At 55.8% G+C, this 20,744-nt stretch overlaps 1 protein-coding gene and 1 long non-coding RNA gene across 5 annotated transcripts in view; one reads left to right on the top strand and one right to left on the bottom strand.

The window, feature by feature from the left end:
* Window positions 1–20,744, top strand: part of SAMD3 (sterile alpha motif domain containing 3) — a 35,533-nt gene that overhangs the window by 9,923 nt on the left and 4,866 nt on the right. The window contains 2 exon segments of the mRNA XM_064170126.1: window positions 2,633–2,818; window positions 4,437–4,521. Of these exon segments, the coding sequence (XP_064026196.1) occupies window positions 2,633–2,818; window positions 4,437–4,521 (271 nt within the window).
* LOC135189738 (uncharacterized) lies at window positions 16,030–19,428 on the bottom strand. Of its 4 annotated transcripts, none has more exons than XR_010308254.1 (6): window positions 19,310–19,428; window positions 19,102–19,201; window positions 18,426–18,472; window positions 18,230–18,324; window positions 16,870–17,029; window positions 16,030–16,253 (listed from the first exon to the last, which is right to left on the bottom strand). It is a non-coding gene; the product is annotated as an uncharacterized LOC135189738 (long non-coding RNA). The 4 variants fall into 4 exon arrangements; XR_010308252.1 differs by having other exon boundaries at window positions 18,426–18,476; window positions 19,310–19,427; XR_010308253.1 differs by lacking the exon at window positions 18,230–18,324 and having other exon boundaries at window positions 18,426–18,476; window positions 19,310–19,422.

Raw genomic sequence — 20,744 nt, 5'->3', positions numbered from 1 at the left:
GCCAAGGAAGAGCAACAAAGCTGGGGAAGGGTCTGGAGAGCAGGGCTGGGGAGGAGCAGATGAGGGAGCTGGGGGTGTGCAGTGTGGAGAAGAGGAGGCTCAGGGCAGAGCTCATTGCTCTCTGCAGCTCCCTGAGAAGAGGCTGCAGTCAGGTGCGGGCTGGGCTCTGCTCTCTAATCTCTGGTGAGAGAAGGACAGAACAAGAGGAAGCAGCCTCAGGTTGAGGCAGGGGAGGTTTAGGTTCTAATTAACTAACCCCTAGCACTAAGTGCCTCATGCAGCCTCCTTTTAAACACCTCCAGGGATGGGCACTCCACCACCTCCCTGGGCAGCCCATTCCAATGCCAATCTCTCTTGCTGTGAAGAGCTTCTTCCTAACATCCAGCCTGAACCTGCTCTGGCACAGCTTGAGGCTGTGTCCCCTTCTTCTGTCCCTGGCTGCCTGGCAGCAGTGACCAACCCCACCTGGCTACAGCCTCCCTTCAGGGAGCTGCAGACAGCAATGAGCTCTGCCCTGAGCCTCCTCTGCTGCAGGCTGCACAACCCCAGCTCCCTCAGCCTCTCCTCACAGGGCTGTGCTCCAGGCCTCAGATTCAGTTCAGGCAATCTGAAAAAGAACTTGAAATTATCTGGGGTGGGGTTTAGGTGTTTTGGGGTCTTCCCCCCGAAGATCCATCCCAGTGCATCTTCACTTTTGCTCCAGATGGGTCTGTGGGTGCTGTTATGGATTATCAGCAGTGGTGAACTGGCTCAGGGTGCCTCAGTGTTTGCTGTGTAGACAGACAGTCCTAACAGCTGTGCTAAACAGGCTCTGCTATAGCACTTTGGCAGTTTGAAATGTGTAGGAGAAAAACCAGATGGTTCCTTCATGCTGCAAAAGGCAAGTGCTGCATTCTGAGCCTTAGGGTGGTGCCCACAGGCCTGAGGAAGGAGACAACTCTGAAGGCAATGATTCTAAATTCAGTGCTGTTTGGTCAAAGAGAGAGACAGGAAACTCACTATTGCATCAAGCAGAGTGTGGCCAGCAGGGCAAGGGAGGTTCTCCTGCCCCTCTACTCTGCCTTGGTGAGACCACATCTGGAGGATTGTGTTCAGTTCTGGGCTCTCCAGTTCTAGAGGGACAGGGATAGACTGGAGAGAGTCCAATGGAGGCTATGAGGATGCTGAAGGGCCTGGAACATCTCTTTGAGGAGGAGAGGCTGAGAGCCCTGGGGCTGGGTAGCCTGAAGAGGAGAAGGCTGAGAGGGGATCTGAGCAATGGTTACAAATAGCTGAGGGCTGGGGGGCAAGAAGCAGGGGCCAGGCTCTGTGCAGTGCTGTCCTGGGGTAGGACAAGGCAGCAATGGACACAAACTGGAACCTAGATGAGGAGAAACTTGTTTGGTGTGAGGGTGCTGGAGGCCTGGAGCAGGCTGCCCAGAGAGGCTGTGGAGTCTCCTTCTGCAGGAGACTTTCAAGCCCCACCTGGATGTGTCCCTGTTGCCCTGCCCTGGGTGCCCCTGCTCTGGCAGGGAGGTTGCACTGGATGATCTCTGGAGGTCCTTTCCAGCCCCTACCATCCTGTGGCTCTGTGAATATCAAGGAAGGTTGTTTAAACACAAAAATAAAGAGTGAGTGCATGCAGCAACTGCATGATTGCATTTATCTCGCACCGAACTTGTGCCTGTTTAAGCAGATGAGCTTTGGAGGTCTCCTCAGTGGAGTAAGTTCTTGCTAGCAGCTCCAGGGTCAGCACTGCCAGCACTGTGTTCTCCCAGGGAGATTCATCTTGCAGTGGAGCTTTTCTGTGGGGACAGCAAGAGGTCTGCAGAGGATGATTCAATAAATGTGTTTTCCTTCTTCCTGCTTTTGTCTCTCGGGACCAGCAGGCTGCTGGCTGCTGCCAGCCTGGTGTTTGTATTGTTGCTACGACAGAGGCTGTCATGCCTTGTAAATACCTGATCCTGCCGTGAGAACCCAACCCTCTGCTGGTCTGCCTGGTCCATATGTCCTGTCTGCCTTTCCTCAAGGTGTTTGCTTACCAAATGGCCTTGCCTAATGCATCCCATTGCCCATTTTCTCACCATGACAGTCCAGCTGCTTTCCTTCAGCAGTGATGTCCTGGTGCAGGTTTATTTGCACATTTACTCTCCCTATAAAAGCAGGCTCTGTAGCTCCTGAGTGCTGTGTAGCACATTTACTGCTCAGTGCCTAGAAGCAGTTTGCTCAGAGCAGGCTTACAGTCACAGGCAGAACATGTCTCCTGGCCAGCCCTGACAGCCTCCAGCTTCTCTATTGGCTGTGAGTTTGGGAGACATGGGCAGTGCTCAGCTCAGCCGGAGTGCAGTTGGACATGAGGAAGAAGTTATTCATAATGAAAGTGGTAAAGCACTGGCACAGGTTGCCCAGGGGTGTGGTGGAGGTCCTGCCTTTGGAGACATTCAAGATCAGACTTGCTGTGGCCCTGGGCAGCCTGCTCTGGTCGGAGGTGTCAGGGACAAGACCCTTATGTAGAAACAAAGAGTGCAAGCCTCGGGTTTCTCTGGCAAGAGCTTCCCTTTCTGCTGAGTTTTTGCTTGTATTTGTCTTTCCTTCTTGCTCACATGCCAGTGGCAGGAGGCCACGATCACCATGACCTAACCTTCTCTTGCAGAAAGAATCTGAAGTCATTTGTTGCAAGATACAAGACCTTGCCGTGGACAAGCTCCTACGCTTTGCCAGACTTCCCTTATGATGTCAATGTCATCCTGGCAGAAAAAAAATGCCCTGATCACAGCATGAGGATAAGGATGATTGAGTTTTTACAAGCAGACATGACAAAACACCTGGGAGGATCACTGTGAGTAAACACCATCAGATTTATATGGGGGCACTACCTGTTGCCTGCAGAAGTAAATGCTGAACTGGATGTAAACCTCTTGGTGCTTAAGGAGGCTGAGGGACTGAAATCTGCTGAAGCCAAGAGATAGAGTTCATGCAAACCCTAAAGCTGGTCTTGGGCTGCATCAGGAAAAGTGTGTGGCCAGCAGGCTAGGGAGGCTCTTCTCCCCAGCTACTCTGCCCTGCTGAGACCACACCTGCAATACTGTGTCCAGTTTTGGGCTCTCCAGTTCAAGAGGGACAGGGACCTGCTGGAGAGTCCAGAAGAAAGGACAACTGGAGGACTTGAGCATCTCCCTTGTGGAGAGAGACTGAGAGCCCTGGGGGTGGTGAGTCTGGAGAAGGCTGAGAGGAGATCTGATTGGTGTCTATGAATATCTGAGGGGTGGGTGTCAAGTGAAGGGGACCAGGTTCTTTTCTGTGGTGCACAGTAACAAGAGAAGGAGCAATGGATACAAACAGCAACACAGAAAGTTTCATAGAATCACAGAATCACAGAATCAGCCAGGTTGGAAGAGAGCTCCAAGCTCAGCCAGCCCAACCTAGCACCCAGCCCTGCCCAGCCAACCAGACCATGGCACTAAGTGCCCCAGCCAGGCTTGGCTTCAACACCTCCAGGCACAGCCACTCCACAACCTCCCTGGGCAGCCCATTCCAATGCCAATCACTCTCTCTGACAACAACTTCCTAACAACATCCAGCCTAGACCTCCCCTGGCACAGCTTGAGGCTGTGTCCCCTTCTTCTGTTGCCTGCTTGCCTGGCAGCAGAGCCCAACCCCACCTGGCTACAGCCTCCCTTCAGGCAGCTGCAGACAGCAATGAGCTCTGCCCTGAGCCTCCTCTGCTGCAGGCTGCACACCCCCAGCTCCCTCAGCCTCTCCTCACAGGGCTGTGCTCCAGGCTCCTCCCCAGCCTTGCTGCCCTTCTCTCAACACCTTCCAGCACCTCAACATCTCTCTTGAATGGAGGAGCCCAGAACTGGACACAGCACTCAGGGTGTGGCCTGAGCAGTGCTGAGCACAGGGACAGAAGAATCTCCCTGGTCCTGCTGCCCACACTGCTCCTGAGCCAGCCCAGGATGCCATTGGCTCTCTTGGCCACCTGGGCACTGCTGCCTCCTCTTCAGCTCCTCTCTCCCAGCACCTCCAGCTCCCTCTCTGCCTGGCTGCTCTCAGCCACTCTGTCCCCAGCCTGTAGCACTGCTTAGGGTGCAGAACTTGGCACTTGGAACAATGGATACAAACTTGAACACAGAAGGTTTCACCTCAATATGAACTTCTTTACAGAGAGGATGCTGGAGCCCTGGAGCAGGCTGCCCAGGGTAGGTTGTGGAGTCTCCTTCTCTGGAGTCTTCCCAATCTACCTGGTTGCATTCCTGTGCAGACCACCCTGTCTGATGCTGCTTTGGCAGGGGTGTTGGGCTGGATGATCTCTGCAGGTCCCTTCCAACCTCTAGCATTCTGTGACTCTCTTTGTTCAGCCAATCACTTCAGTGTGTATCAGTGCAGACTCCAGACAGTTCCTGATGGTATCGAGAACGTCAGCAGTTCACTTCCATCCCCATTTGTTTGCACAGGTACCCAAACAGCCAGCAGTACAACCTCGTGGTCAGTGCTCTGCTGCAGGCATACCCCTTCCTGGATGAAAATGGGAATGGCTTTGTAAGTGTTGTCAGTTCCAGCTGCAAAAGCACAGAAATGATTCCTTGGTTTTCCCCCACGAGATGGCTCACAGGACACCAGCCTTGTCCACAGGAAATCAGTATCAATCTCTTCCATACTGGCTCTGTTCAGAGCTGTAGGCTTCATTTGGACACATCTGGCAAATCCTGTTCTCTTAGGAGGAATTCTTCAAGGTCAAACTGGATGGGGGCCCTGAGCAACCTGATCTAGTTGGAGGTGTCCCTGGTGATTGGAGGTTGGAGAAGATGACCTTCAGGGGTCCCTTCTGACCCAATGCAGTTTGTGATTCTGTGGCTGAGTGGCACCATTAGGTGCCTGTATGGCTGGCACCTTCGGGGTGCTAAGGCCAGCACTGCCCTCTGCCACAATCTCCAGCCAGTCCTCACTGAGACTTTATTACCACCAGACCAGTCCTCTCATGCAGACAAACCTCTGCATCCTCCAGGATCCTACACTTGTGGTGCCTCCAGCAGCCTCCTGCTGCTGCTGGGCTGCCAAGCACTGCCCAGAGGCTGTTGATTCTGGAGGTGCCCTCGATTTCCATGTTTTGAGGAGGGCTTCTTGGGCAGCTGCTTTCTGGAGGGCTTCTTGGGGCAGCTGCTTTCTGGATTGCTCTCCCTAAAATGATGAGTTGAAGTAAATGTGACTTATGTTTGTGTTTAAAACCAATGAAGCCTTTAGCAGACTGTCCATGTGAGGACCAACACATGCCTGATGCTCTTGCAGTGCTATATAATCACTTGTGTGCCAGATGTGTAGTTACAGCATCCACTCATGCTACTGGATAGCAAACCCTTGGACAGGGTCCAAAGGAGGCCACAAAGATCATCAGAGGGCTGGAGAACCTTGCTTATGGGGACGGGCTGGGACAGGCTGCTCAGCCTGGAGAAGAGAAGGCTTCAGGGAGACCTCAGAGCAGCCTTCCAGTACTTCTCTGAAGTACTTTCAGGGACTTTTGACTGGGGCTGGGAGTGCCAGGATGAGGGACAATGGCTTTGAGCTGGGAGAGGGAGATGGAGAGTAGAGATGAGGAAGAAATTCTTTAGAGTGAGGGTGGTGAGACACTGGCACAGGCTGCCCAGAGGGGCTGTGGATGCCCCTGCCTGGAGGTGTTCAAGGCCAGGTTGGATGAGGCCTTGGGCCAGCTGGGCTGATGGGAAGCATCCTTGCCCACAGCAGGGAGTTGGAGCTGGATAATCTTGAAGGTGTCTTCCAGCCCAGCCCAACCCATTCCAGTATTCTATGACTCTGTGTTGGGAATTTGGCCTAATTTGTTTTTTCTGCAGAAGCTATTGGCAAGCTCTGGCTGGGACCTCAGTGGGGATATAAGAACAAGCAGTGGAAGCAGATGGGTTAAATCTGAGCCACATTCTTTAAAGTCTTGTGACCCATAACACATATCTGTGGTCTCAGAGGACTGCCTTCACCTTTTGACTTCACATCATTGCTTGGCCATGTGATACTGTTTTAGGATCTGCTAAAAGTGTGTGAGACTCAGTGGAGACTGTTAGCTTCTGAGAACCAAAGAAAGTGAGGATTAGTGGGTGGCTATTCTAGTTCTCCCCTGAGCCCAGGCACTGCAGGAGGGAAGAGACTAAAGAAAGCAATCACATCTTGGAAAGGAGAGAGGGAGCAGCAGGCTCAGTGACAGCCCACCCTGATTTTCTGCTGGGATTCCTCTCTGCATACCCGGGTGAGGGTCCCTGGCTGGGGTCCTGGGCAATGCTAAGGCTTCCCAGGGAGGTGGTTGAGGCCTCATCCCTGGAGATATTCAAGCTGAGGCTCCACAGGGCTCTGAGCACCCTGATCTAGTGGAGGATGTCCCTGCTCACTGCAGGGAGTTGGACTGCATGAGCTTGGAGGTCTCTTCCAACCTGGTTGATTCTATGATTCCATGATTCAAACCTTTCTGTGATTCATCAGCCCTTGTGAAGAGGAAGCAGAATGACCTTCTGGGAGGGGCTGAAGACCTTTTCGCAGCCTTCAGCTTTGAAAGGCTGGTTTTAAATAGAGGCCCTTAAGCGAGCTTTTCAGAGGGGTTTGGTTTCAGGACGACTGTAGGCTGCGTGGGACTGCTTGCAACTCCTTGGTTTGGGAAATGGCTCATTGCTTCCCAGACGGATCTCACAACTGCTGCTGACAGCAGTTATGTGATGGGACAGAGACTTCAGAGTTGTTCTTTATCTTTTGATACTTCCCTCATGCTTACTAGAAAGCATCTCTGGAAGAAAGCAGCATGAGTGAGTGGGGGAGCTGGAGTGAGCAGTTTGCAGTGTTGCTGGTCTGACACTTCAGAGCCAGCTCCCCTCCGTGGCTAGAGGCAGGGAAAATGCAGCGAAGGTGTGTGTCTGCACAGCGGAGTTTGGAGGAGGGGGTGAGAACGAGTGACTATTTTTATTAGCCCTACTGTTAGACATTCTGTTCCTCCTTCAAGACCATAAAAGCTATAAATACTCCTTTATTCTTGGTCTGAGATAGTTGTGTGTTACAACAGCAGTGGCTTAAAACAACCCCCTGCCATCTGCGCAGCTGCTGGCAGCGAGGCTGGCACTGAAGGTGCATGCACAGGGTTCTAATGAACAGGAGAACGACAGCAGAGGAACTGGCAAGGCCCAAGATGCTTAGTTAAAAAAAAGAGTTTGTGGAGGTCTGCCTTTTATTTTCTCCTTTTTTTCCTTCGTCCCTCCTTCTCTCCTCCCCTTTGTCCCCTTTTCCACTGTCCCATTGTCCCGTTGTGCCTTTCCCCTGGCTAGCATCAGACTAAGTGCTGCTGCTTGCTGTCCCTGGTGTCAGTACTGACTCACAGCCCCTGCGAGTCATCAGGCAATACTTACTGAGAGCTTTTGGGTACTTTCAATCGTTTATTTCCAACAGCCAGGCAGTTATTCTTAGAATCCAGGGCAACCCTTGGTACTAATCCAGGCTGGGAGACCATGAGGTTGAGAGCAGCTCTGCAGAGAAGGACTTGGGGGTGCTGGTGGGGGAGAAGCTGGGCAGGAGCCAGCAGTGGGCACTGGCAGCACAGAAGGCCAAGGGCAGCCTGGGCTGCATCCAAAGCAGCATGGGCAGAGATGGAGAGAAGGGATCCTGCCCCTCTGCTCTGCTCTGGGGAGACCTCATCTGCAAGGCTGGGGCCAGCTCTGGAGTCTGCAACACAAGACAGACATGGACCTACTGGAGAGGGTCAAGAGGAGGGCTGCTGAGGATGATCTGGGGGTTAGAGAACCTGTGCTATGGGGACAGGTTGGAAGAGTTGGGTCTGTTCAGCCTGGAGAAGAGAAGGCTCCAGGGAGCACAGGAGCAGAGGTGGCTGTCAGGCAGCTCAGTCCCCTTCAACCTCTCCCTCCCTGCCCTGCTCCTCCTGCCCCGCTCTGCCCAGGCTGCAGTGCCCGCCCTGCTCTTGAGGAGATGCTGCCTCTGATTGGCTGTGGCGGCTGTCACTGTGCCTCTGATTGGTTCTGGGGGCTGTCAGTCTGCTCCGGCTTGGGGCCCGCCCTTCTGTAGCGCCCAGGGCAGCTGTCAGGCAGCTCAGTCCCACAGCCTCTGCCTGCCCCAGAAGGGTGCTGGAAAGTCAGGCTGAGGGCGCAGCTGCCCTCCTGGTCACTTCTCCAGCTCTCAGACAGTGAAACCTTCCACCACCCCTGTTACAGCTGCCAGAGGAACTCTCTGCTCTCAGAGAAATGCAGCCTGGGCTTGGTTTTCTCCTGCTGCTTCTGCCTTCTAATTGTGTCCTGCTGGCTGCAGAGCCAATTCACCACCTCCTTGCTGCTGGAGGCTCTCACACAGTCTGCCCTGGGCTGAGCCTGTGCCAGGCTGTGTGACCCTTCCCCACACAAAAGCTGCTCCATGCCTTCAGGTACTCCTGGCACGTTCCTGGCCTGTGTTCTAATGTCCCTGCAGCCTGGAGAAAGGCACCCAGGGAGCCTTCAGCTGCTGGGGCAGGTGCTGGGGCAGCAGCGGCGCAGGCAGCAGAGCGAGGAGCTCCCTCCCCTCTTTGCTTCTCTCTGAGCAGTGCTGAACCTGCCATACACTTTTGGCACACTCAGTTTTCTGTGCCACAGGTTTTGGGCAGGACAGAAAAATGCCATTTGTGACTTCTCAGTGGTACCCAGCGAGAGGGCAAGGTGCAATGAGCAGAAACTTGAGCATAACAAGTTCCATCTGAACATGAGAAGAGACTTCTCCACTGTGAGGGTGCAGAGCACTGCAACAGGATGCCAGGGGAGGTAGTGGAGTCTCCATCTCTGGAGACTTTCAAGGCCTGCCTGGAAGTGTGACTTTCTCTTGGCAGGGGAGGTGAACTCAAGGATGTTCTGAGGTCCCTTCCAACCCCTGCTGTTCTGTAGTCCCCTTTACTCTGCTCTCTTGAGACCCCACCTGGAGTCCTGTGTGTAGTTCTGGAGCCCCCAGCACAAGCAGCACATGGAAGTGTTGGAGCCAGTCCAGAGGAGGCCACCAAGATGCTGAGAGGGCTGCAGCAGCTCTGCTCTGAGCACAGGCTGAGAGAGTTGGGGCTGTGCAGGCTGGAGAGGAGAAGGCTTGGAGGAGACCTTGGAGTGGCCTTGCAGGACCTGCAGGGGCCTCCAGGAGGGCTGGGGAGGGACTATTGACAAGGTCTGGGAATGGCAGGAGGAGGAGGAATGGGTTTGAAGTGGCAGAGGGGAGATGGAAACTGGGTGTGAGGCAGAAGTTGTTTGCAGTGAGGGTGGTGAGACACTGGCACAGGTTGCCCAGGCAGGCTGTGGAGCCCATTCTGTGCTTCTGTGCTCCACAGCCTCCCTGGAGGTGTTCAGGACCAGGCTGGATGGGGCCCTGAGCAGCCTGTTCTAGTAGGAGGTGTCCCCTCAGCTATTTGTAACCATTGCTCAGATCCCCTCTCAGCCTTCTCCTCTCCAGGCTACCCAGCCCCAGGGCTCTCAGCCTCTCTTCCTCACACAGCTGTGCCAGGACCTTCAGCAGCCTCGTAGCCTCCATTGAACTCTCTCCAGTAGTTCCCTGTCAGTCTTGCACTGGGGAGCTCAGAATTGGACACAATCTTGCACATGTGGTCTCACTAGGGCAGAGTAGAGGGGGAGGAGAACCTCCCTTGCCCTGTTGGTCACACTCTTCTTGATGTGCCCTCGGAGACCTTTGGCCTTCATGGCCACAAGGGCATATGGATAACTTCTTGTCCACCAGGACTCCAAGGTCCTTCTCCACGGAGCTGCTGTCTGGCAGCCAGGTTGGGAGAGACCTCCAAGCTCATCCAGTCCAATCTAGCACCCAGCCCTGGCCAATCAACGACCCCTTCAGGTACTGGAAGGCAGCTCTAGGATCTCCCTGGAGCCTTCTCTTCTCCAGGCTGAACAGCCCCAACTCGTTCAGCCTCAGTTCATTCCCCTTTCACTCTGACCTGGTGCCAGTGTGGCAGAAAGGCTTTGAGAGGTTCCCACGTGGAGCCTTCCCTTCCCCCTGTCCTTTAGCCACATCACCTCCTGCACAGAGCCTGTGCACCAAGCTCCAACACTGCAACAGGCTGCAAGTGAAAGCACAAGAGGAGGCAGCCTCAGGTTGTGGCAGGGGAGGCTCAGGCTGGGTCTCAGGACACCAGCAGGTGCTGGCCTCACACTCAGACCTGGTGCCACAGGGCCCTGCTCTTCAGCCCAGCTTGGGCTGCCAGCTGCAGAGCAGCAAACAGCCTGTCAGGGGCACACTGAGGGTGCTCACTGCTTTGTTTTGCTCTTTTTTTCTGCACTCTTCACTCCTGTGAGCAATGAACTCACTCCAAAGCGTAGGTCTAAGAGGTTTATTACAAAACAAAGGCAAACAGCACTGGGTGCATAGCAAAGAACAACCTTGCTAGAGGCACACACTGACAAGTGCCTGCTGCTCACATAGGCTAAGGAGAGGAGAACACTGCATTGGCTTTACTCATGCCTGTAACACTAAGCACTGCCCCTACCCCCTTAGCCCCCACCCCCGAGTCCATTTGGTCACAGCAACAGCTGCTCTTCTGTACAAGGTGAACTTCCCTCTTGTCCTTTCCTTGGATATCAGTCAGAGGGACCTCCTGGATCCTCTGGGTGCTCACTGCAGCCGCCTTACCTTCAGTCAAGGGCACCCTGGCAACTCCTAACACCCATAGCTGCCTTCTGATGGTTCTGATTCTGTCTGATGAGTGCCTTATGGTGCCAAAGCCAAATCTCCATACATTGCTCTTCTCTTCTTCCTGCTGTTCGTCCTGCTGCTCTTCTCCTCCTCCTCCTCTCTCCAGCTGCTCACACCGTCCAGGGTCCATTCTGCCTACATCCCCACCCCTAGCCCTGCCACCCCATCCCCACCGTTCCCACCCCTCCCCACGCCCCCCACCGTTCCCACCCCATTCCCACCCCGCACCCCTCACCGTTCCCACCCCATTCCCACCCCCACCCCCCCAGCCCCTCCCTGCCCTCCCGCAGGGGCTCAGCCCCCGGAAGGGCACGAAGCGGCTGCGCAGTTGGTAGCCCTGCCGCGGGGCACTGCTGCCGCTGCCAGCCCCTGCCGGCTGCTGCCCTTGAGGCTCCCGAGCCGCTCGGCTGCGCAGGTTGTAGCTGTGGCTCTGGGGCCGGCTGCGGGCCTGCTCCATAGCCAGCAGCCTGCGCTGGCGAGCGCTCAGGCCGCACAGGTACTCCTGGAAGGCACAGTCCTGTGCCCCCCAGTACAGCAGCCTCTCCATGTGCCCTCTGCAGACAGGGCAGGAGGCAGTGCTCCTCCTGTTGGCCCAGCGCCGGATGCAGGCAAAGCAGAACGAGTGCCTGCAGCCATCCACGTAGGCCGTTGGGTTGCCGAGAGGGCCGAGGCAGATGGCGCACAGGGGCTCTTCTGGCTCTGCTGCCTGCCCCATGCCGCCCTGGCTGCCACCAGAGCCGCTCTGCTCCCCGTCTCCAGCAGACATTGCTGCTGCCTCCAGAGCTCAGGCTCTCTGCTGCTCTCGCAGTGGGACCCTGAGGCTCTGTCTGAGCCCACCGCAGCCTGCCCGCAGCTTTATATGCAGGGTGCTGTAAAGTCAGGCTGAGGGAGCAGTTGTCCTTCCCTGCAGCTGTGCCTAGGCTTGGGGTTCCTGGATGCCCCAGGGTTGTGTCTCTCTAACATCCCTCAGCAGACTTTTTCCTTCCTTTCTTTCTCCTGGTCACTTCTCCAGCTCTCAGACAATGAAACCTTCCACCACCCCTGTTAAAGCTGCCAGAGGAACTCTCTGCTCTCAGAGAAATGCAGCCAGCACACCTCTGAACCCTGCTGGGGGAGCGTTGGAGCTTCTGAGAAGGTGGCTGTGGAGCAACCCATGGAGTGTTGGGCTCCATGGCCCCCAAAAAACCCAACCAAATGAGGCTGCCAGTAGCCAGTCGTGGCTAACGCAGCTCTGTGCCATAGCTTCAGAAGGAAACCTTTGATGTTGCCCGAGTGAGGCTTTCTGCTGCAGCATTTAACTTTGCAGATTCTAAAGCTGTCTGTTTGCCTGTGACAAAGCCAAACCAAACCTCCTCGGGGTTCCAGCTGTACTCCTCCTTTTTTGATAACTGAATGTTTTTACCTTTGCACGATGACAAACGTGTCCTGTGAGTTTGGCCACCAGCATCTCCAATGTATTTTACCAAAAAAGTAATTAAAAGAGCATTATAGAGAAGGCTGCAACTGAAAACAAAGAATAAAAGGTGGACTGCATAGCAGCTTTTCCTGTTACACTGCACAGCGGAGTGCCAGCCTGCTGCAGCCCTTCAGCGCCTGAAGGGGACAGAGCTCTTTGGATGTAAGGCTGCAAGCAGAGTCCTGCAGCTGCCTTGTGCCAGCCCCAGGCTCAAATGCAGGCTGGGTGCAGAGTGAGTTGGGAGCAGCCTTGAAAAAAGAGCCTTGGGTGTGCTGGGTGCTGAGCAGCTCCCCAGGAGCCAGCAGTGCCCCCAGGCAGCCCAGCAGGCAGCTGTGTGCTGGCTTCAGCCAGAGCAGTGTGGGCAGCAGGGCAGGAGAGAGGATTGTGCCCCTTGCCTCTGCTCTGCTCAGACCTCACCTCCAATCTTGCCTCCAGTGCTGCTGGCCCCAGCAGAAGAAGGACACAGAGCTGTGGAGTGAGGCCAGAGGAGGCCACAAAGATGCTGCAAGGGCTGGAGCAGCTCTGCTGTGAGCTCAGGCTGAGGGAGCTGGGGGGGTGCAGCCTGCAGAGGAGAAGGCTCCAGGGGGACCTCAGAGCTGCTGCCAGTGCCTGAAGGGATCCTGCAGGAAGGCTGCAGTAGGACTTGTCCTGAGGGGGTCTAGACACAGGCCAAGGGGGAATGGTTTGGAGCTGAGGCAGAGCAGGGTTAGAGTGGAGCTGAGGAAGAAGTTGCTCAGTATGAAGGTGATGAGCTGAGCCAGGGTCAGCGTGAAGCCAGCTGCGTGGCTCTGTGCCTTCCCTTGCACAGCACTGCATGAGGAGTGGTTCCACAGCTTGGTCGATACTTGGACACTCCAGAGGCAGCCTTTCTGTACCACACCACCAACGAAGCCTGACCTGGAGCCATCTGTTACACTGGGCTGTGCCCAGGACACTCAGCCCGGCCCAGCTGTCTCCAGGGGTGCTGCTCCTCACCGTGGGTTTCAAAGAGCAGTGTGGCTGCTGCTGTCTGTCCTCCCCACACACAGCCTGAGGCTCACAGGCCACTTGCTGTCGCAGCATCCCAGTTATGGCCCTGGGGTCTGGCACTGGCAGCAGCTGGTTGCCCCTGCAGATCAGCAGGATGCCAAATGCCTCTCTTTGGCAGCTCTGCAGCCTGCTGTGAAAACCGGGGCAGAGGTTTGGTGCTCCAGAGATCCCCGGGGGCTGTTAGCAGCTCCCTGCATTTGTGTGCTGGGCTGTGAGCTGTGGGTTTGGTTAATCCTGTTCACAAGGTGCAGAACAGGCTGGAGCTACGGGCTGAGATTCAGCAAGGACAGGTGCTGGGCCCTGCCCTTGGGCCACAACAGCCCCATGCAGTGGGGCTTGGGGCAGAGTGGCTGCAGAGCTGCTCAGCAGAGAAGGACCTGGGGCTGCTGACTGACAGCAGCTGAACATGAGCCAGGGTGTGCCCGGGTGGCCAAGAAGGATCAGCAGTGGTGTTGCCAGCATGAGTGGGGATGTGATTGTCCACAGGTACTGGGCACTCCTGAGGCCACATCTTGTTCTGGGTTCAGTTTTGGGCTCCTCAGTCCGAGAAGGACATTGAGGAGCTGGAGCAGGTCCAGAGAAGGGCAACAAAGGTGGAGAAGCGTCTGGAGAACAGGGCTGGGGAGGAGCAGCTGAGGGAGCTGCGGCGTTCAGTGTGGAGAGGAGGAGGCTGAGGTCAGAGCTCCTTGCTCTCTGCAGCTCCCTGAGAGGAGGTTGGGGCGAGCTCTGTGTGGGCAGCCAGGAGAGTCACCATGTGGAGAAGGTCGAATTGTTCTGGGGAACAGAGGCAGAAAAGGCATCAAAGCTGTGGTCACTGACACAGCAACAGCCCAGACAAGTCCTGCTTCCGACTTGCAGAGCTCCTCCTGGATTCTTGTGTAGCAATTTCAGCATTCATGTTAAAGAACAGAAGCATTTGCCCTGCCTGGAGGCGCCGTTTTCCCTGTGCAGACAGTGGAGACTCAGCACCCTGCACACACAAAGTGAGGCTGGCCAACTGCCGACCAAAGTCATCACCGCAGGGCTTCAGCCACGGAGCCAAGCAGCTCTGCGCCTCCTCTCACTTCTGCCCGCGGGCTGTGTTAGCAGCTGGAGCAGGGCAGTGCTCTCCTTGGCAGTGCTCTCTGCCTGCTGCTTAAGTTCTCACAGTTGAAATACCACGGTCACAGAACAGGCTGGGGTGGAAGGGACTCTCAAAGCTCATCCTGTCAGTCTCAGGGACACCTCCAGCTAGAGCAGGATGCCCAGGGCCATATCGATCTCTCCTGAGTATCTCCAGGGATACATCTCAGGGCAGCCTGTGCCAGTGTCTCCCCACCCTCACTGCAGGACTTCCTCCTGATGTCCAACCTAACTCTACCCTGCTCCAGTCTCAAACCATTGTCCTCATCCTACCCCCACAGCCCCTTCTGAACAGTCCCTCCCCAGCCTGCCTGTGGCCCCCTTCAGATGCCAAAATGCTGCTCTAAGGTCCCCCTGGAGCCTTCTCCAAGCTGAACAGCTCCAACGCTCCCAGTGTGTCCTCACAGGAGAGGTTCTCCAGCCCTCCGAACATCTTTGTGGTCCCCTCTGGACCTCTCCACCAGGTCCAGGTCTCTGCTGTGTTGTGGACACCAGAGCTGGCCCCAGCCCTGCAGCTGAGATCTTCCCAGAGCAGAGGGGCAGGATCCCCTCTCTCCATCTCTGCCCATGCTGCTTTGGATGCAGCCCAGGCTGCCCTTGGCCTTCTGTGCTGCCAGTGCCCACTGCTGGCTCCTGTGCAGCTTCTTCCCCACCAACAACCCCCAGGTCCTCTGCAGGGCTGCTTTCAGCCTCAGCCCCCAGCCTGAATTGGTAACAAGGCCTGCCCAAACCCAGGTGCAGTTTGGCTTACTGAACCTCCTGAGATTCTCCTGAGCCCCCCTCTGCAGCCTGTCCTGGCCCCTCTGGATGGCAGAGGGAATATGCTCCACACAGACAAAGAGCACCAGACACATGCAGTAAGCTGGAAAATTGGATTCTCTGCAGAGCCTCAGAGCTGCTCTGGGACTGCCATTTCAAAGAGGGAAAATGCTCAGGCTGAAGAGGGCAGGATGAGCCCCAACGCTGCCAGGCACCCAGCCACTGCCACCACTGATGTGCCTTCAGGGCAGAGGGCTTCACTCTGACACCACATCAGCTGCTCCCGGGAGCGCTAAGGGACAGCCAGGTGCCTGCTGCCCACTCTGTGCCAGGGTGGGCAGTGCCGGTGGGCCCCCCCTCAAAGAGCAGGGACTGCAGGCAGTGCAGAGTGTGGTGCATGCTGCGGGGCAGGGGATGTGGAACAGGTGGAAGGCAGCCAGCAGCGCAGCCAGGGCCGTGCCGCAGCCATCCAGCTGGGCCAGCCGCTCCCTGCCCAGGCGCAGCACCAACTGGCAGGCACTCAGGCTGGAGGGGATCCTCACCTGTGTGCCTGCACACAGCTCTGCACTCATCAGCTCAGAACACCAACCAGCAGAGCAGTCCCTGGCGTGCAGGACTGAGAAGATATGAAACCATAGAATCCTGGAGTGGCTGGAGGTGGAAGGGACCTCCAAGATCATCATCCCACAGCCAGCCTGAGAGCACACTGCCCAGAGGGGCTGTGGAGCCTCCTCCTCTGGAGACATTCCAGACCCACCTGGATGCATTCCTGTGTGACCTGTCCTAGACAACCCTGCTTTGGCAGGGGGCTTGGACTCAATGATCTCCAGAGGTTCCTCCCAACCCCTACCACTCTGTTCTATGGTTCTCTGCCTTCCCTCTTCACACTGCTCTGCACAGCACTGATGCAGGCCTCTGAGCTGCACATGGGTGGTGCTAGAACTCCCTTTTCTCTGCCTGTGCTTCTCTCCCTCTTTCATTGTCAAATTGGCCTTTATTTCATCGTAGATAAGCACCAGAAGCCAAAGGTAATCCCCAGCCTGGACTCTCTTTAATGTCTTGAAGTGATTCACTCAGAGTAGAACACTGCCAGCAGCTTCTCCCAGCGTGTGGTGCCCATGATCTGCCTCCTCAGAGCAGTCTCCCACTGGGAATGGGAGGACTCTTGAGTGTTTGCCAGGCAGGTCCTGTACTCAGCCTGAGAAAAGCAGGAGGCAGAAGACACCTGTAATGCTTGCAGAGATCACCAAAATACCTCTTTGCCAATGGGACTGGGCTCATTTAGTAGCAATTCATGGACCCCCAGAGTCAGAGGTTGGCAAAGCCTTCTAACTAACAGCATCCAGCCCAGCCAGCAACCCAGCCCCACCATGGCCACAAACCATCTCCCCAAGTGCCATGGCCACACCTTTCTGGAACCCCTCCAGGGATGGGGACTCCACCACCTCCCTGGGCAGCCTCTGCCTGTCCCTGACCACTCTTGCAGCAAACAAATTTTCCCTAATCCCCAACCTAACCCTCCCCTGGCACCATTTCAGGCCATTTCCTCTCCTATCACCTGATAGGGAGCAGAGCCCAACCCCCACCTCACTGCAGCCTCCTCTCAGGGAGCTGTAGAGAGCAATGAGCTCTGCCCTCAGCCTCCTCTTCGCCAGTCTAACCACCCCCAGCTTCCTCAGCTGCTTCTCCCCAGCTCTGTTCTCCAGACCCTTCCCCACCTTTGTTGCCCTTCTCTAGACCTGCTCCAGCTCCTCAATGTCCTTCTTGGAGTGAAGACCCCAAAAGTGAACCCAGTGCTCAAGGTGTGGACTCACCAATGCTAAGCACATGGCAGTCTTGTCCCTGTTCCTGCTGCCCACATCGCTGCTGGCCCAGATGCTGGGGACCTAACTCATCCTCCAAGCTGATGTGCATGGGATGTGTCCTGTGTTTCCAAGTGCTGCTTCTGGGATCACCTCATGGCGAAGCTGTTTCCTGAAGGATTTTGTATTCCATTAGTAGTAAGAGAAACTTTTTCAATCAGAAGAATGAGCCTCATCTGTTTCCTGACCCTGTCAGCTTCCTCTGGTGCTTGCCTCTCCCCTTCGTAGTGCAGACTGTGCTCATTCTTCCCTGACTGCCCTTCACTGCTTTCTCCCTGCCTCTTTGGGGTCCTGTTCCGTTTCCCCCTTCTTTCCTTTCTTTAGGGTCCCATTCTTTCACCCTTCCATCTCCTCTCTCTTTTCTTTCCTTTTAGTATAGAATTCTTTGCCTCTGCCTCTTTCATTAACTCTCCCTTTTTTTGTTGTTTCAGAAAGCTTAGCTTCAAGTTTTATGTGCTTTGTAGAAAACTCAGCTGCCAGTTGTAGTGGAAGTCTTTCTGTGGGCACTTTACATGCCAGCAGAGTTTTCCTTTCCTCTATTTCCTAAGCTGCAAAATTACTCAATGAAATGAAGCCTGTGAGACTTCAGATCCCTGAAGTAATGACTAAGGGAAGAAAAAAAACTGGCATTTTCATGAGGATTAGTTTAGACTATTGCAAAACACCTCAGTGAAGGAGGAATCCTCTAGAGGAACTCTCCAGGTGCAGGTCCCGTTGCACTGAGCTCCCCAGCTGAGTCTGCTGCCTGGGATCAATTCTTAGGTAACTTGCTGTGGCACAGTGGGAGAGCTGAATTACTACAGCCACAATGAAACAACTTCAGGTGTAGTTTGGAGAAGGAAGCTCTGAACTGTGCTGAGTGCAATTATAAAATCTCCAGGAATAATGACTGTCAAAAGTAGGTTAGATGATCAATTGGCCAAGCTCTTTAGGTCTGGCTGGGCTTGCTCTGAGGAAGAGAGATTAGAGAGCAGCATTGCAGAGGCACAGAAAACACCCAGTTAGAATAGGATAGAATGGGAAGAATAGAATCAGCCAGGTTGGAAGAGAGCTCCAAGCTCAGACAGCCCAACCTAGCACTCAGCCCTGGCCAACCAACCAGATCACGGCACTAAGTGCCCCAGCCAGGCTTGGCTTCAACACCTCCAGCCACAGCCACTCCACCACCTCCCTGGGCAGCCCATTCCAATGCCAATCCTTCTCTCAGGCAAGAACTGCCTCCTAACATCCAGCCTAGACCTGCCCTGCCACAGCCTGAGACTGTGTCCCCTTGTTCTGTCCCTGGTTGCCTGGGAGAAGAAACCAACCTTACCTGGCTACAGCCTCCCTTCAGCTAGTTGTAGGCAGCAATGAGGCCCCCCTAATGTGGCTGTTGTCATCTGGTTTTAAGGGAAAAGCCTTTAATTTCTACAGAAATAGCAAAGCAGGGCAAGCAATGGATTAAAATATTAGTCACCTGGGGGGATATGAGCTCATAGGGAGGGACGGAAGAAGCAGCAGGGACTTACAGAAATGAAGACAGCTTGAGCCCATTGGGATCTTCTGTGTCTCACATCTATCTGCAGCAGACCAGAGGAAGCAAGCAGAAGAGCAGAGAGAGGTTTGCATGGTTACCAAGTCATCATTCTCCAGCAGCTTCCTGTCTTTTAAACAAGTACACATTTATGACTCCCTCCTGAGTCACCTAAACAACTACTTTTTAATGATCATTTGCAATCAGCACCATGAGAGCTTCATTTTTAGTGTCCTTTTTGGTTAACGTGGTTGGAGAAGCACTTTGAAGGCCTATCAAAGATCAGGAGGTTTTGGCACCAGAATCTCTCCTCCCAAGTTATGAAGAGTTTCTCTTTGCAGACAGTTCACACAGAACTGCTTGGGTTGGAAAAGCCCTCTAAGAGCATCCAGTCCAACCACCAGTCCAACACCACCACGGCCACTAAACCATGTCCCAGGTGCCACGGCCACAGATTTCCTAGAATCACAGAAGGGATGGAAGGGACCTCAAAGCTCATCCACTTCCAACCCCCTGCCATAGGCAGGGACACCTCCCACTAGCACAAGTCACTCAAGGACTCATCAGCCTGGCCTTGAACACCTCCAGGGAGGCTGTGGAGCACGGAAGCACCGAATGGGATCGCTGATGGAAGAGGGAGGGAAATAAAACAAGCCCTGCAGAGAAAATACCTGACCACCTCCTGTGGTGACTCCAGTCTCTGAGGGGGGCTACAGGAAAGCTGAGCAGGGACTTCTCAGGCTGTCAGGTTCTGGGGGCACTGGATCCAAGCTAGAGGAGGGGACACTGAGATTAGACATTAGGAGGAAAAAGTTCCTAACTGTGAGGGTGGCGAGAGACTGGCACAGCTGGCCCAGAGAGGTGGTGGAAGCCTCCTACCTGGATGCGGCTCTGCTCAACCTGATCCAGTGGTTGATCTTCTTCCTGCAGTCTTCACTTCTGTTCCTCTTGCTCTTCTCCTCCTCTCTCCAGCTCCTCACACGGTCCAGGGTCCAATCTGCCTACCTACATCCCCATCCCATCCCCACCATTCCCACCCCGCTCCCACCCCATCCCCACCATTCCCACCCCGCTCCCACCCCCACCCCCACTCCATCCCCACCATTCCCACCCCCACCCCTCACCGTTCCCACCCCATTCCCACCCCCACCCCCCCCAGCCCCTCCCTGCCCTCCCGCAGGGGCTCAGCCCCGGAAGGGCACGAAGCGGCTGCGCAGTTGGTAGCCCTGCCGCGGGGCACTGCTGCCGCTGCCAGCCCCTGCCGGCTGCTGCCCTTGAGGCTCCCGAGCCGCTCGGCTGCGCAGGTTGTAGCTGTGGCTCTGGGGCCGGCACCGAGCCTGCTCCATAGCCAGCAGCCTGCGCTGGCGAGCGCTCAGGCCGCACAGGTACTCCTGGAAGGCACAGTCCTGTGCCCCCCAGTACAGCAGCCTCTCCATGTGCCCTCTGCAGACAGGGCAGGAGGCAGTGCTCCTCCTGTTGGCCCAGCGCCGGATGCAGGCAAAGCAGAACGAGTGCCTGCAGCCATCCACGTAGGCCGTTGGGTTGCCGAGAGGGCCGAGGCAGATGGCGCACAGGGGCTCTTCTGGCTCTGCTGCCTGCCCCATGCCGCCCTGGCTGGCACCACAGCCGCTCTGCTCCCCGTCTCCAGCAGACATTGCTGCTGCCTCCAGAGCTCAGGCTCTCTGCTGCTCTCGCAGTGGGACCCTGAGGCTCTGTCTGAGCCCACCGCAGCCTGCCCCCACCTTTATATGCAGCCAGGGGCTGCCTTTGTGACCTCACAAGGGCCACCCGCACCCATGGCAGCAGCCCCAGCCATGGCACCTGCCCTGCCCTGCCACGCACAGGCAGGTTGCCTGCAGCAGTGCACAGCTCTGCCATGGCGTCTCTGTGACCTCGCAAGGGCCACCCGCACCCATGGCAGCAGCGGTGCCATCCCAGGCAGCTGCGGCTCCGAGAGTGGTTGCCAGGGCAGGCAGTGCAGAAAGTGTCTCTGGTCTCTGTCTCTGGATTTCAGCAGCCCCTGGGGGCCCAGAAGAGGCTCAGCTGTGCCCCCAGGACAGGTCCCACCGGTGCTGGCAGGTTCTGCCGGCTCAGTTTGTGCTCTTTGGAACAGAGGAGTTTGGTCTTGGGTGCACTGCTGCAGTGCTGCTTGGCCGCAGCCGTTCCTGTGCTGCTCCTCAGGGCACAGGAGCAGAGGTGGCTGTCAGGCAGCTCAGCCCCACAGCCTCCTCTGCCAGCCCCAGAAGGGTGCTGTAAAGTCAGGCTGAGGGAGCAGTTGTCCTTCCCTGCAGCTGTGCCTAGGCTTGGGGTTCCT

This window comes from Pogoniulus pusillus, chromosome 33 (assembly GCF_015220805.1).
Source record: "Pogoniulus pusillus isolate bPogPus1 chromosome 33, bPogPus1.pri, whole genome shotgun sequence".
NCBI classification, from domain to species: Eukaryota; Metazoa; Chordata; class Aves; order Piciformes; family Lybiidae; genus Pogoniulus; species Pogoniulus pusillus.
This window is presented reverse-complemented; position numbering and strand designations above follow the sequence as displayed.